At 37.2% G+C, this 15065-nt stretch overlaps 2 protein-coding genes across 4 annotated transcripts; one reads left to right on the forward strand and one right to left on the reverse strand.

The window, feature by feature from the left end:
* The first annotated feature begins 1863 nt into the window (after positions 1-1863).
* On the forward strand, positions 1864-6386 carry LOC112007391 (autophagy-related protein 8f). 3 transcript variants are annotated; one of them, XM_024039734.2, is made up of 6 exons: positions 1864-2056; positions 2396-2446; positions 2586-2641; positions 4834-4886; positions 5602-5720; positions 5972-6386. In XM_024039734.2, the coding sequence occupies exons 1-6, from the start codon at positions 1909-1911 to the stop codon at positions 6058-6060; spliced, it is 516 nt and encodes a 171-aa protein (XP_023895502.2). In that variant the 5' UTR covers positions 1864-1908; the 3' UTR covers positions 6061-6386. The 3 variants fall into 3 exon arrangements, with proteins under 3 accessions (XP_023895502.2, XP_065633387.1, XP_023895503.2); XM_065777315.1 differs by having other exon boundaries at positions 1937-1992; XM_024039735.2 differs by lacking the exon at positions 1864-2056 and adding an exon at positions 2121-2189.
* Positions 6387-12693: 6307 nt separating this feature from the next.
* On the reverse strand, positions 12694-13835 carry LOC112007375 (uncharacterized). The gene is made up of 2 exons (XM_024039711.1): positions 13638-13835; positions 12694-13041 (listed from the first exon to the last, which is right to left on the reverse strand). The coding sequence occupies exons 1-2, from the start codon at positions 13833-13835 to the stop codon at positions 12694-12696; spliced, it is 546 nt and encodes a 181-aa protein (XP_023895479.1).
* Between the last annotated feature and the right edge of the window lie 1230 nt (positions 13836-15065).

Genomic DNA, 15065 nt, shown 5'->3' on the forward strand with positions numbered 1-15065 from the left:
GTAAAGAAACAAGGTATGTGTCAAAACTAAATGGATAGGTAGATCTCAATTTTTTTTTTATAAGCATCATATATATATATATATATATATTATGGAGAGGAACATACAAATTAAATGAAACATTAAAGGGAGTGGCAGATCATTAAAGCCAAAATTGAAGGAATATTACAAATTAAAGCTAATGTTAAAAGAGCAGTTGGTGAAGGACTGAGCTAGATATAGGATGTTGCTAATGATTGTGTTGATCGACCATGTTTGATATTCTCTCTCTCTCTCTCTCTCTCTCTCTCTCTCTCTCTCTCTCTCTCTCTCTCTCTCTCTCTCTCTCATGGTGGTGTTGAGGAGGCCAATCGGCCACCAAAGCGAAAACCCAACAATACTTAGATCAACCACCATAGTATTTGCAAGGAATCCATACCGAAGGTCTAGATTGGACTGTGATGCCTTTGTTGGGTTTGTTATTATTATTATTATTATTATTATTAATATTAGCTTTTGGTTGTGGGTTTGATTTGATTTTGGCTTGCTAGTGGTGGTTGATTTGACTTTGGTGGTATTGTGGCTTGTGATGGTTGTGGATTGTGGGTGTCTTGTGGTGGTGGTGGTGGTTTCTAATGGTGGTTGTGGTGGCTGTGGGTGGACGAGAGAGAGAGAGAGAGAGAGAGAGAGAGAGAGAGAGAGAGAGAGGATGAGATTTGTGGTGTGGATGATTTTGTTTTTTTTTTTTTTTGGACTTATGTTCAAGATTTGTGGTGCGGTTGAATGTGTTATGAGAAATTGCTTGTATTTTGGATGAAACATCTTATCTCCTTTCCTCTTCAATTTTTTTAATAATACCACATTTTGATCTTGCTTCTTTTTGTTATTATGTGTGTGTGGGTTTTTTTTTTCTTTTCTTGTTTTGGGAGAAGAGAGACATAAAGCAAAGACATATTTACTATTGTTTTTAATGGAAGTGGGTTACAAGAGAAAAACAAAGTTAATCTCAAATGGGCAAAATATCAAGTTTTGAACTATAGCTAGATAAGTTTAAAATGGGCCAAACCAGTTGTGATTTTATTGTAATTTGCTCAAATGATAGTGTAAAATAGATAAAATGGCTTTTTGGTTATGCAAATGTTTTTTTTTTTTGGGCATTTTTGGATGAGAATACTCTTATCCTAGCAACATGCAAAAATATCAATAGTATTAGAGCATCAGATGTAGAGTTTTTTTTTTTTTTTAATTAATTATTTTTTTAAAGCAATTGGTGTCACAGTAAAATGGAAAATAGCTAAAAACAATATTTAGTGTCTGTTTGGAAACAACTTATTTAGCTAAAACTGAATTTTTTTTGCTAAAAGTATTACAGATAAAGCTAAAAACTAATTGAAATAGTACAGTAAAATCTATAAATAGTACTAAAAAGTGCATGAAACCATAAATAGTAGCAAAAATAAGTTAAATAGTAGAAAAAATAAGCTAAATAGTAAAAAAAGCTGGCTTGTTAAGCCAATGCCAAACACAAACTTAGTGTTTATTTGGGAACAACTAATTTAGTAAAAATTGAAAACTTTTTGCTCAAAATACTATAAATAAAATTAAAAATAAGTTAAAATAATACAGTAAAATTCATAAATAATATTAAAAAGTATATGAGACTCGTAAATAGCAATAAATATAAGTTAAATAGTTCCGGTGAATGTCAAACACAACCTTATAGTGCCGGATGGGAATGCTAAAATAAAGGAAAAAAGAAAAATGAAAAAAGAAAAAGAAGTCAAAGTTGTTCAGTTGTCAATTATTAGCAATTGACTGACATGTACACGGCAAGATTTAATTGGTTATACGAACATACTTGACTATCCTTACCGGAGAGGAAGTCCAAGGCCAAACCAAACCGATTAATAAATATTTAGTGAAAGATACATGCATTGTCAAAAAAACTCAAAGGAGTCATCTTTAATCCTAGTCATCAACTCATCATCATCAGCTCTTATCTACAACACAAAGGCAAAGAGCACTGGAAAACTTTTTGTTGGGTTTTTCGATTTTTCCTCTCTTAATTCAATCTTGTGTAAGCTCTTCTCAACTTTATATCTCAACCATTATTTCTTGTTTTTTTTTTTTTTTGGTTGGTAATATATATTTTTGTTTTCTTCAATACCTGGAAATAGAAATTGAAGAGAATACCATCAAATGGTCAGAAGGTATATTAGGCTTAGATGTTTTTGGGTTTTCTCTTGCACCAACCTATCTTTTCTCAGTAATCAAACATGGGTTTTTGATATTGGTTGCAAAATTTTGTTGCTTTCTTGATTTTCACATAAGATTTTCTGGGGTTCTTCTGGATTCGATTTAATTATCATATTTGTTATTCAATAAATGGTTTTTTTTTTGTTTCTTGTTTTTCCAGTACATTCAAGAAGAATGACTAGAAGCATGTTCAAGCAAGAGCATGACTTTGGTATGGATAAAAGCTTTTGTGTTTGTGTTCAAATGCCTTGGTCTATCTTATGTTATTTATTAAACCAAGTTAATCAATTATAGTTCTTTTTTATACTGGTGAGCTCAATTTCATTATTTTATGATGTCTGTCTCTGCAGAGAAGAGGCGTGCAGAGGCTACTAGAATTAGGGAGAAATACCCAGATAGAATTCCAGTGAGATTTATTATTATTATTTTTTAAAATTTAATTTCTAAGTTCACTGTTGTGATTATATTGCTATTTGTTAATGTCTGCATGTCTTCTTTTATAGGTTAAACTTATGTGTTGGCTTTTATAATAAGTAATGCAATTCTTATTTATATATAAAAAAAAAAGAGTCATCCAAGTACATTGGGAGGGGACCATAGAATCAATCACACAAATTACATGAATCTATCACATCAATAACAGACCCTAAAGACAGACTATGCAAATTTGACATCCAATCCAACAAAGTTCTAAAGAAAATTAATTTGAGATCAGGCATACTTCTTTTTGTGTCCTTGAAACACTCCCTCCATATACCCCATCAATAATGAGGCCTATCTGGTTGATAGTATTTTTTACTACAACTAATTTGCATGCCTCACTTTTTTTGTATGTTTCTTTTTATAGTTTTGTTTGGGGGTTGGGGGTTAGTGAGTTTTCATACATGGAGGAGCTCTGCATAGTGTTGAATTTGTTTTGCATTTTTTTTTCCTCAACAAGGGAAGTTCTACAAGATATATTGTAAGAAATAAACAGCCATAATTCAACTTTATGTACATGAGTTTCCCCCCTTTTCAATTAAAAAGATTACTTATAGAAAAAGATACGTGATAGAAATTAGCGGCTATATCTGCTTGAAACTCCTGCGATGGTTAATGGCTTGTTGAACTAATTTTTGTTCAGCATGAATGCTGCAAATTTCACCTGCCATTCTGACCTCAAAATGCTACCTGGTTCAGCTTAGCTGGCTTCTATATACTGATGAATTGTGGATAGTGTCTAAGTTAGGTATTTACCTCCACTGTGGTTTTGGGTGTAGGATTAAAATTATGGTCTTACAGTCCTATAATGATTGGAATGGGAGGGCAATTCATGAATGCTTTTTATTTTATACCTAATGAAAGCGAAACTTATTCTAGTCTCAAGATTTTTTTTATAAAATTTTTAAGATGAAGTTAGCTAAGTAAAAAGTAAACTCATAGGAAAATGATTACTTACGACAATATGGATTCCGTACAAATGACTTACTGGTTGATAGAAGTCTCTATCTTATGAAGAGTTCCAAAACCTAGGTATTAGCACATAGGTTGGCTAGAATCAACACCAGACTATTCAGAAAATTAAACAGAAATCTTATTAATGAAGCAAAACTGTAAACTTGTCCCATTTGGGTACAATAGCGTGGTTATATAGACAACCAGGATATAACCCTAATACCAATTGACTTAGGAAAACGCAATTTTTGAAATACAAAAATAGCCTTGACTCTAGGAAATTAAATAAAATACTAATAGCCTAATTAACTAATAAGGCCAACCAAAACAGAGGCTGCTTCCTTTTAATTAATAGTAGGCCATGCCACCTGCGAGAACTTCATTTCGCTAAATTAACATCTAATGGACAAATAAAAAAAATAAAATTGACTTCTAAAATTAAACAAAAATAAGTTAATTTTTTTTTTCTTTGCACTTCCCACATCAGTTATGCAATCCTATTTTGTGCTTTCTTTATTGGAGAAGGGAAATGGAGCATTTTATTGTTGTTGCTGCAGTATTTTTGTACTGTCAATGACCCTATATTTGAAATTATTGGGGGATAAGATTATATATCTGGTGTCAGCTAAACTTTGTGCTGTCTTGAAATAGGATTTTAACATATTATCACAGAAAAACTCCTGCAATGTTCCCCTTAATCCCTAAATTGTTTTACAAAGAAAAACTCAGTCTTTGCAGCCTCCCAGGAATGTCTGTAGTCAGTGTAGAGCATTATTAGGAATTTATTATTGATGTAATGTGGGTTTTTCTACACCATAAAGTGTCTTACGGAATTGATGTCACTCATTTAATGATGATTTTCATACTTAAAATCAGATCCAATTACTAAGCATCAGATTCCTGTAATCTAGTACATAATACAGTTGTTCTGTGCTGACCAATTTCATAATTGTAAAGAAATGCAACTGTTGACAACTTCCTTTGTAGCATTGATTTATTTTGCTAAAGAGTGATTAGATAGTACTTATACTAATTTTGTTATAGGTTAGTTCAATAGTTTCTAATTTATTCTTGATAAAGTGATAAATCTAATTATATATCATTTGAGACTCTCAGGGTTTCCAAATTGTGGTCTGATTTATATTTTCCTTTGTGCTTCTAAAGGTGATTGTGGAGAAGGCTGAGAGAAGTGATATTCCCAACATTGACAAAAAAAAGTGAGTTCCAGTTCCATATAACTAAGCCCTTGTCCCTCTGGTTTCCCTTCAGCTTTTAATTTTTTGTATTCTCTATTTATTAGGATGATTAGCATTTAGCGACAGTGAGAAACAAGTTTCCTTTAATTCTAGCATCTGTGTGCATGTGCATAGGGTATGCATGTGCAAGTGTGTGCATGTAGGAATGCATGAATGTATGCACACTTGTGTGTGGGGTAAACAGTGAGAGTCAAAAGAAAATTATAGCGTAGTGGTCTTAGTTAGCTTTTTGATGTCTCATTTTTATTTTTATTTATTTTTTGGGATTGGTAAGTTATACATGCACCCATTTGGTCTTGAACCCACTACCTTACACTCCACTAGGAATTTATAAGGGGAGAAGGTGCCAGTTTAGCTATAGCTCATTGGTGATGTGTCTTTGTTTTCATGTGGAGTACTTGGTTTATCTCTGTTTGAAGGCCAACCATAGGACTCAAATGGGTAAGAAATAGGGACACACTGCTACCTAAAAGACCATGTTATTATGCTCAAGTGTTTGCTTGAAAGTGAAGATAGCTTTAATGTATCAATGATGCCAATGAGTTCTCAATCTTAAATGGCACCTTCTCTCCTTGAAAGAGTAAGATTTAGGGTGAGCTCTTGGGATCAAGACTCACCAGGTGTGTGTGTGAACCCATACTAGAAATTTCTATTAATGATAATTGTGAAATTACAGATACCTTGTCCCAGCTGATCTGACGGTGGGTCAATTTGTCTATGTAATTCGAAAGAGGATTAAACTGAGTGCAGAAAAGGCAATCTTTATATTTGTGGACAATGTGCTCCCACCAACAGGTAACTGCTATAAAATTTGATGAGTTTTATGCGTATGTGTGGTTGATGCTAGGGTTTAATTTCCTTTCTATTGCACATTTGTTCACGGTATACATTGTTATTCCTCATCAGATTAAAACTGAATTGAAAAGATCTTGAAGATACTTTTCAAATAGATAATTAGTTTCTACTAATAATGATTGGAAGTGGTATAAATTCAAATGTCTAACTATTCAAAATGAGAGATACTAATTGTATATAAACATCTGCAGGAGCCATAATGTCTACCATTTATGATGATAAGAAGGACGGCGATGGATTTCTCTATGTTACATATAGTGGAGAAAACACATTTGGGTGACAAATTACATAGCCCCCAATCCTCTGTAATTGGTCTCATATGGTTGATATCTTTGTCGTTACTCAGTTCTGCTCTTGCATTGCCTAGAACAATACTGGTATCATGCCCAACCTAGTCTGTGTTTACGTGTACAGTGTATTTTGTATATAACATTTCAACAAACCATATGATGCCTTGACATTGATATGTAATATGTCCCTTCCGGTTTATGTGCTCTCTTTGGTGATGTACAAGGGAAGCAAGACATTAAAGGGCTTCTTTGGCAGTCTCGGGCAAAATTGCTCGTGAAATATATATTGAAATCAAACTGAGTGCATTCACCTTTATCTTCTTCTTTTCTTGATAAGCAACTTGTTGGAATTCAATGTCATTAGGTGCTTTAAGTTTATAATTTGGGACTTCATTAGCATAATGAAGGAAATAATAATGGGAAAAGTTTAGGTAGGAATTATTGTGGGAGGGACACTTGGTGTCCAAGTCAAGATGGCAAGTTGCACTTTTATGAGTGTGGCTTCTGTCCAGTGTCCCGTGACATTGGACCCGCTGTGATAATGACACGTGTTCATTTTCGAACATGTGTCCATTTTCAGACACGTGTTATGATCGCAGCGGGTCTAGTGAATAATAGCATTACTTGCTATCTAATAAATGTTCTAAAAATTAATGATTTGTCGATCTACAAGTATACATTATTTTTTTATTTTCCCCAAATTTACCATCTTTTTTCACTAACCTTGAAGTTCTCACTTACCTTAAAAACAAAAAAGTTCTCACTTTCTTTTATGTCTAGGCTCACCTTCACTTCCATGCCTCTACCTTCTCCACCACCAGTGAATGAGTGAGTTATATCTGAGATTGACATAGTCGAGTATTAATGATGCAAGTTCAAAGAGATTACGTGTTAGGTTGAGTTGAATGGGAATCTGGAACATGTGATTCACGTTCACACTGGCTTATATCGATTGCATTCTCATTTATCTAGTTGGCTTATTTTTCAAAAACCAATGACTGCTTGGATGTTATGGCTACTGACACAGGAAAATTTCCCTTCAATTTCGCAAGGGAAATTGCATTGGAGTACCTAAATCAGGAAAATGCTCGAGCTATTGGAAGGAAAAGTTAGGAAGTTTATGACAGTTTGTGATTCTATTATATGTTACTTGTAGTTCTTATTTGGATTAGCACACGTTATGAAGCTGCCATTATTTAGGCAAGCTTGTGAATTAGCTTTTGCTGAGCGCAAGGCTGTAGGAAATGATTGCATATTAGAACACGAAGCATATTGCTCTCTTCCTCTTTTTTGCTTCCTTAATGCCCACCTCGATCGAATACTTTGTTGAATTCTGACTGGCACAATCTCAATTTCTAATTGCTTTCGGACATGTTGAAAAATTCGATCAAACTTGGAATATCAAACAAAATAAACCACAAGAACTTTCTACTGCTAGTGGCCATGACCATTGTAAGGACACGAAAATATGGCGGCCCAAACTCGCTAAGAATATTGAAATTGGTGTTGTCCAGCTAGGTCCAAACCAATAGATATTTGTAAAAAAAGTGGGTAAAACAAGTTGGGCTTAGCCCGAGGATTCAGACAGAGAGGGAATGAACGAAAATCAAAGATTAAGGGTACGTTTGGTACACTGAATGGAAATTACGACTGAAATTGTAATTTTTATTACTAGTAATAGAGTGTGTTGTAGTGTAATAACTAAACATATTCATTAATTTAGTTGTGAGTTATAACATTAGAATGAAACTTAATATTTATTTTAGGAAATATCTTACTTATACAATTATATCTCTTTAAAAATTGTTATTTTTAAATTTAAGAGAGATATGTGTTATTTTTTATGATTTTTTATTTTTATAATTGTTAGATGTATATGGAAAGTTTATTTATTTGGAAATATATTAAGTTTTGAAATTAAATAACTAATACCACCTTTTAAAGAGGAATTGTTATTCCTCATTTTGAAGAATAGCTATTCATAAGGAATGATTATTCCTTGTAATAAAAATACAACCAAACTAAAGAATAACTAAACCATAGAAATAATTATTACATTACAACGCCTATTACAGTCTACCAAACATGCTCTAAGTATATAAATGGTTTTTTACATCGCCCGAGGATGATGTTCTTGCGCAAGGATGTACACTACTCTCGCTCTCTCTCACTGTTCTTGTTCTAATCTTTTTTTCCTAATTTTTTCTGGGGCCCATTCATTTGGAAGTCCTCTTTCTTTATATACTCTTAAACTTATTGCATCCTACCCCTCCATCTACAATCCTCCCGACTCTCCTTAGGACACCTGTCCCTGTAAACCTCTATTGAATGTGGTAGAAGGAGTTGCTTAACTGTGAATTCTACTATTCAAGTCACTTTCTTATCAATGTAGCTGATAAACCTGTTACCAGTTATTTAATGCGGAGGCAGTAGGTGAGCTTTCACTGGAAACTTCCTTCACCTACCTTGACTCTCTCTGTGAACATCGTCCTCTCCATTCGGACTTCTAGGAAGTATTTTGTCTCTTCTCCTTCTATCCTCAGGCGAATCCCCTCATCGGGCTTGGAATGCTTTTATAATGATAGTCACAACTTGTTGTATCATTCCTCGATCCTCGGGTCCCCACAATAGCCCTCTAAAACCTTGCTATTAGCCCTGAGATAAAAAGTAAGGTTTTAGTTGTGCAACCCTAATTGGTACATGCCAAACACGTTCCCATGTCGTAACGTCTCTTCATCTGTCCTTAGCACGTTCCTGACGCTTTAGTATCCATGATCTCGTATTTATTGTGTCAGGTGGCTGCTTGTCTCCCCACATTCTACGGTGCGATAATGATCCTACAATCCTCATTTACCCATATTTATAAGCGGGAATTTGACCGCTCATTTTTCACCCCTATATAAGGAGAGGTTGAGGCTGATTTTGCTCCATTTATTCACTTTGCAACTTTTTCATTGAAGCAGCAGTCCAAGGAGAGATTCTTTTATTGCTTGTAGATGCGTATGGATTCATTTACTTTCATACGTAGATTCTTCGTTACCAACACCATAAATTTCCATGGGTAGATTTGCTAGGTTAGTGGATATCCTCGAAGGCATGGCCGCCTTTAGGGCTTAATATAGGATCCCTAACGGTGTTAAACTCCAACACTATGAGTTAGGTGAATGGCTGGTCATGAATAGACCCTTTGGCTCAGTAGTGATTTCAATGATCACCTTCATAAAAGGCGGAATGGAAATTCCCATGGGTAGGGTTACTAGAGACTTCCTTATGAATTATAGGTTGACCTCCACACAATGCTCCCCTAATGTCTTTAGGGTCCTCGGTAGCGTAGATATGATAAGCCGTAAGATGGGGACCAGCCTTATATGGCATGATGTGAACTGGGTATACAACTATCAAAAAGGGAAGGAAACCAACTACTATATCAAATGTAAGGTCCCAACCGTTAGGTTAATTTCTTGTAAGTCTGAGTCAAACAAGGGCATGGATGAGGACTTTCTCATTGTCTCAGGAGATTGGCATGATGGATTGCATTGTCCCACCTAAGATAGGGAACCAGGTAGGGTTCCCATAGACATGAGATACGCGTATGATTTTCATATTCAAATAAAGAAAACTTTTATAAGTATTTTTTCTAATCTATGACTTATGTTCGCATGTTTATTGGCAGACAAACATCACACCGCCACGAACAAGAGCTTAGTGAATTTTCCTGAGCTAGACCGCATCCTCAGGTCAGAAAATTTTTCTTCATAAAGATGGTCAGCTACGGGTAGAGCACGTGATCCTTGGTTTTAATCCCATCTCCAAATGTTTTCAAAGTCCTAAACACATAATCAGAGCTAAGGATCCAATGCTAGCTTTAATTGATATAGCAGTTCCTGGCTTCCTAACAACTCCTCCATTTGGAACTCAAGACACCCAACTTCCAGCCTTGCTCATAACCAAACTACTTTACTCCCAAGAGCAGCCCATACCTTCGGACGATGAAACCAAGAAGCACACTTCTAAACCTACTCAGGAGGTCATAGACAAAGACTTTGAGGTCTTTTACCAGCAAGAGGATCCCGAAGACCTTCTTGGCTCCTCCTATCGCTGTCTACTACTTGCCCAGGTTAATATTGACCAAGAAGAAGCCGATATCCCTAAAGGAATGGTGCTAGAGGAGAAGACCTCAGACCTGTTGGCATTACTCATAGCCCAAGTTGGGGGTGCTTCCCTAGCCATTCCAGTGGTGCCCCGACCACTAACTCTTGCCCCCACGTGTGCGTCCTCGAGTGATGCCTTTGACTAAAAAAGAAAAAGACGCCAAGGGGGCAAGAGGTCTAAAGGTGTTGAAGAGGGAGAAATCACATGCCCATCGTAGTAGCTCCCAGCCAAGGAGCCTCGAATGACTAGAGCTCAACAAAAAATAGCGCTCCCTCTAGGACCTCTAAAAGATCTGAAAGGGAACAATACCCAAAGGCCTCCGTATGAAAGCCTTTGTTCGTGTTAAGCTTGGGGGATCCAGTCATAAATGATGCCTCCCTTAGGGATCCCTAGAAGGGCAGGTTGGGCATTCTTTCTGAATTCCTAGAAAAGACTCTTCTCCTTGTCGAAGATATGCATAAGCTGCAATCTTTGCGGAAGCGTAAGGCCTTTATTTCCCTTAAGAGAGACCTTGCCAAGGTATGTACTTAACCTTTTACTTTTATAAATTTATATGAAACATGTATAGGTACTCACACCTAATGATACAGTCTGTGCAAGCGGCTTTTGTGGCTGAAGAGTGGGTGGACCACACATTGGGCTAGGCCCGTGAAGCTGAGGGCAAGTTGGAGTTAGCTGAGAAGGCCTATGCTGACTCCGAGAAGAAGCTCAAAGACCTCCTATTCCACCTAGCAGAGGTGAAAATTCACACAAAAACACTGAGTTTGCCTTGGCTGGCTTTGAGAAACAGGCTGAAGAGGCTAGGGCTGCTTAGAAGAAGGTCGGAACTCATTTGGCCTTAGCCATTGTAAAGACTAAGTAGCAACAGAAACAGCTGGAGGCTAAGGACGCTGAAATGGCTAAGGCATGGCAAGCTGCCAATAATGTAGGCATGACTAAAACTACCTAGAGTTTGACAGCCCAGCTCCGGGATATTGCTCAGGCCTTCTGCCTCGAGGTTTAGGGTAAGGCTCTCAACGCAGCTAGGGTTAGTACTGAATCAGAGTTTAGGGCTTATGATAAAGTATACTATCCTTCAACTTTGCGCCTTGCTCCCAGCCTCACTCAACCTTCAGCTGATCCCAGTTTTGCAGTTGCCTTGGTCTAGCCCACCACCACTTCAGTTGCTACGCTTATGGTAGAAAAAGAGTAAGACCAAACACCTCTTGTTTCTATGGTGGATGTGGACACAGAGGAGGTCGCTAAAGTTGGGTAGCTAAAGAGGAAAAAGAAGGAGAAAGAGAAAGAGGTCTCGGCGTAATTTAATCATAGGTAAAGAATTATTAACCAATTTTGTACTCGGGCCAAGCTTAGTTGATGCTCTCATCTTTCCGTTATTGTAATCAAACTCCCGAACTTCTATGAACATATTCAATTTTTACTTTGCACCTTTTCATTTATCTAAGTATAATTTTTGCTCTTTCCCTTCCTAATATTATTTGAAACGTGCTAACTTGTATTTAACTAAATTTACTCCCAACACTGTTCCATCCAATCTTGAATGAATCTTGAGAAAGTTGCTGGATTGATATTTAATGTAACTCATAACAATATTCTAGCACTTAGTAAAAATTTCAAGTAAAACTTACTTTACCTTGGACTTAGGATGCTTAAAGACCAATCTGCCCACAACCTGTGATCTGGGGAGTTGGGCAAGACTTATGATTTTATTCCATACTTAGAAATTTTCACACAAAGATTAATTTACCAAGGTTCATGACTCGAGGAGTCGAACAAGACCGAGGTTCTGTTTAACACTTAGAAACTTTTGCAAATAGGTTAATTTACCCAAGGTTTGTAACCTAAGGAGTCAAACAAGACCGAGATTCTGTTTAACACTTAGAAACTTTTTCATATAAAGCGATTTTGATATAAATTGTAGCCACAGTAACACATAAAGGAGCCAGACATGAACAAAAAGAACTTCATATCATTAATAATAATAACATTATAAGTTATTTATATTCCAAGGGCGTGGAACCACCTTTTTGTCTAAGTCTTCCAAGTAATAAGCACCAATGCATGCCACTGATGTTATTCGGTATGGGCCTTCCTAATTGGGGCCCAACTTCCCCCAGGTCGAGTTCCTTGCTGTTCCTACCACTTTTCTGAGAACTAAGTCCCTTGGGGTTAATGGCCTCAACTTCACTTCTTTGTCATACCCTTGCTTAAGTCTTTGCTGGTAATGTGCCACCTTTACTGTAGCAACTTCTCTTCTTTCCTCTACTAGCTCCAAACTGGTCGAGAGTAGGCGATCGTTCTCCTCGACATTGAACTAATCAAGTCTTAAGGTCGAGAATCCAAATTCAATAGTGATTACTGCTTCAGTTCCACAAGTCATTGAAAAAGGAGTTTTCCCAGTTGATTTTTAGGACGTAGTGCGATAGGTCCATAATATGTGGCGTAACTCATCCTTTCACATTCCTTTTGCATCATCTAATTTTTTTCTTTAGTCCAAACACTATGGCCTTATTTGCAGTCTCAGCCTGCCCATTCCCTTGTGGATAGACATGAGTAGAATATCTATTTCTGATCCCCAACTCTCTATAGTACCTGCGGAAGGCCTTACTATCAAATTGAAGCCTATTATCCAAGATCAATGTGTGCAGAACTCTAAACCTAGTGATGATATTTCTCCATATAAACCTCTTAGCATCCACATCCTTGATATTTGATAGAGGTTCAGCCTCTACCCATTTAGTGAAATATTCTGTCTCGACGAGGAGCCATTTTCGGTTTCCTGTGGCTTGAGGAAATGGACCCGCTATGTCCAAGCCCCACTGAACAAACGGCTAAGGACTAGAAAGTGGGTTCAAAACCCCTTCTAGTTGATGAATATTAGGGGCGTAGCTCTAACACTGGTTGCACTTCTTAACATAATCCTGAGAAATTTTCTGCATGTTTAGCCACTAGTACCCTTGGGTAAGGCTTTATGGGCCAAAGATCTCCCACCTGTATGACTCCCACAAATCCCCTCGTGCAACTCCTTTAACAAGGGCTCCACTGCCTCAGGATGTACACACAGTAGATACAGCCTTGAGTGAGAGCATTTATACAATTTTTGCTCTTTGAATAGCCAGTAATGTGGGCTTTTCCTAAGTATCTTTTCTGCCTCGCCCTTATCCTCGGGTAATAGTCCTTGCCTTAAGAAAATTGTCAGGGGGTCCATCTAACTTAGCCCCACCTGGATACTATGCACTTCGACCAAGAGCTTCTCTATAAAGTTGGGATTGGCCATGTCTTCAACGATGATGACTCGTGGCAGATTTGACACCAAAGAAGTTGCCAGCATAGCCAAAGAATCTGCATGAGAATTCTATCCCCTTGGGATTTACCTTAAAGTGAAGCTCTTGAAATGGGAATGAGCCTATCTAACCTTAACAAGATACCCTTGCATGCGTTCATCCCTAGCTTCAAACTCACCACTAACTTGCCCTACAACCAGCTGAGAATTTGAATACACTTCTATAACTTCTCCTTCTAAGTTTTTAACCAATGCCATTCCAGCCAATAAAGCTTCATACTCAGCTTCATTGTTCATGCCCAGAAAACCCAAACGAAGTGATTTCTCCATCACTAGCTTCTCCGGGGTTATCAACACGATTCATACTCCTAATCCTTTTCGGTTAGCTGCTTCGTCTGTGTACACCTCCCAAGTGGCAACAACAAAAATCAAGACTGCTATAGGCTCTAATATTCCTTTCTTGTCATCGACCATGCTTTTTGTAAACTTCGCCACAAAATTTGCTGAGACTTGTCCCTTTATGGCAGTACGAGGCATGTACTTAACATTATAGGCACCCAGCATGGTCCTCCATTTAGCAATCTTGCCTGTGTAGTCTGATTTTCGTAGGAGAGTTGGGTAAGCACATAACGGTATGTGCTTGAAAAAAATGCGGAAGTTTCCTTGTGGCATGTACAAGGGCCAACACCGCATTCTTCAGGGGTAAATAATGTGTCTCAGCTTTGTGCAAGGATTTACTAACATAGTATATGGGTCTTTATACCCCATTCTCATTTCTCACCAGAACCAGACTAACTGCGTAATCTGTGACTGCTAAGTATGCATATAATATTTCTTCATTCTTAGGCCTAGAGAGGATAAGAGGTCATGAAAAATACAGTTTAAGCTCCTGAAAAGCCAATACACACTCCTTGGTCCATCGAAAGTCCTTCTACTTGTGAAGAAGTTGAAAAAAATGGATGACACCTATCTGCCGACCAGGAGATAAATCTGTTCAGAGCTGTTGCCATCCCTGTTAACTTCTGTACCTCCTTAGGATTTCGAGGAGGATGTAAATTGTTAATGGCTTTAATCTGATCGGGATTGACTTCAATTCCTCGGTGCGTGATCATGTAGCCTAGGAATTTTCCTAAGCTGACCCCGAAAGAACATTTTGATGCATTTAAGGGCAGTCTGTGTTCCCGCAAAACTAAAAATACCTCCCACAAGTCTTCCAAATGCTCCTTAACTTGTTTGCTCTTTATCACTATGTCATCGATATATGCTTCCACATTCCTCCTAAGTTGTCACTCAAACATTCATGTCACCATTCTTTGATATGTGGATCACGCATTTTTGAGACCAAAGGGTATCACCTGATAATGATAATTGCTAGTGGGAGTTCTGAAGGCAGTTTTTTCTTAATTGGGTAATGCTAAAGGTATCTGATGATACTCTTAGAAAGCATCCAAGAAGCTCATCCTAGGGAGTCCACATGTTGCATTCACCAATTGGTCAATTTGAGGAACGGGGAAGGGATCCTTCGGGCAAACTTTGTTTAGATTCGTGAAATCTACACAC

This window comes from Quercus suber, unplaced genomic scaffold, assembly GCF_002906115.3.
Source record: "Quercus suber isolate HL8 unplaced genomic scaffold, Cork oak 2.0 scaffold_153, whole genome shotgun sequence".
In the NCBI taxonomy this organism is placed as follows: Eukaryota; Viridiplantae; Streptophyta; class Magnoliopsida; order Fagales; family Fagaceae; genus Quercus; species Quercus suber.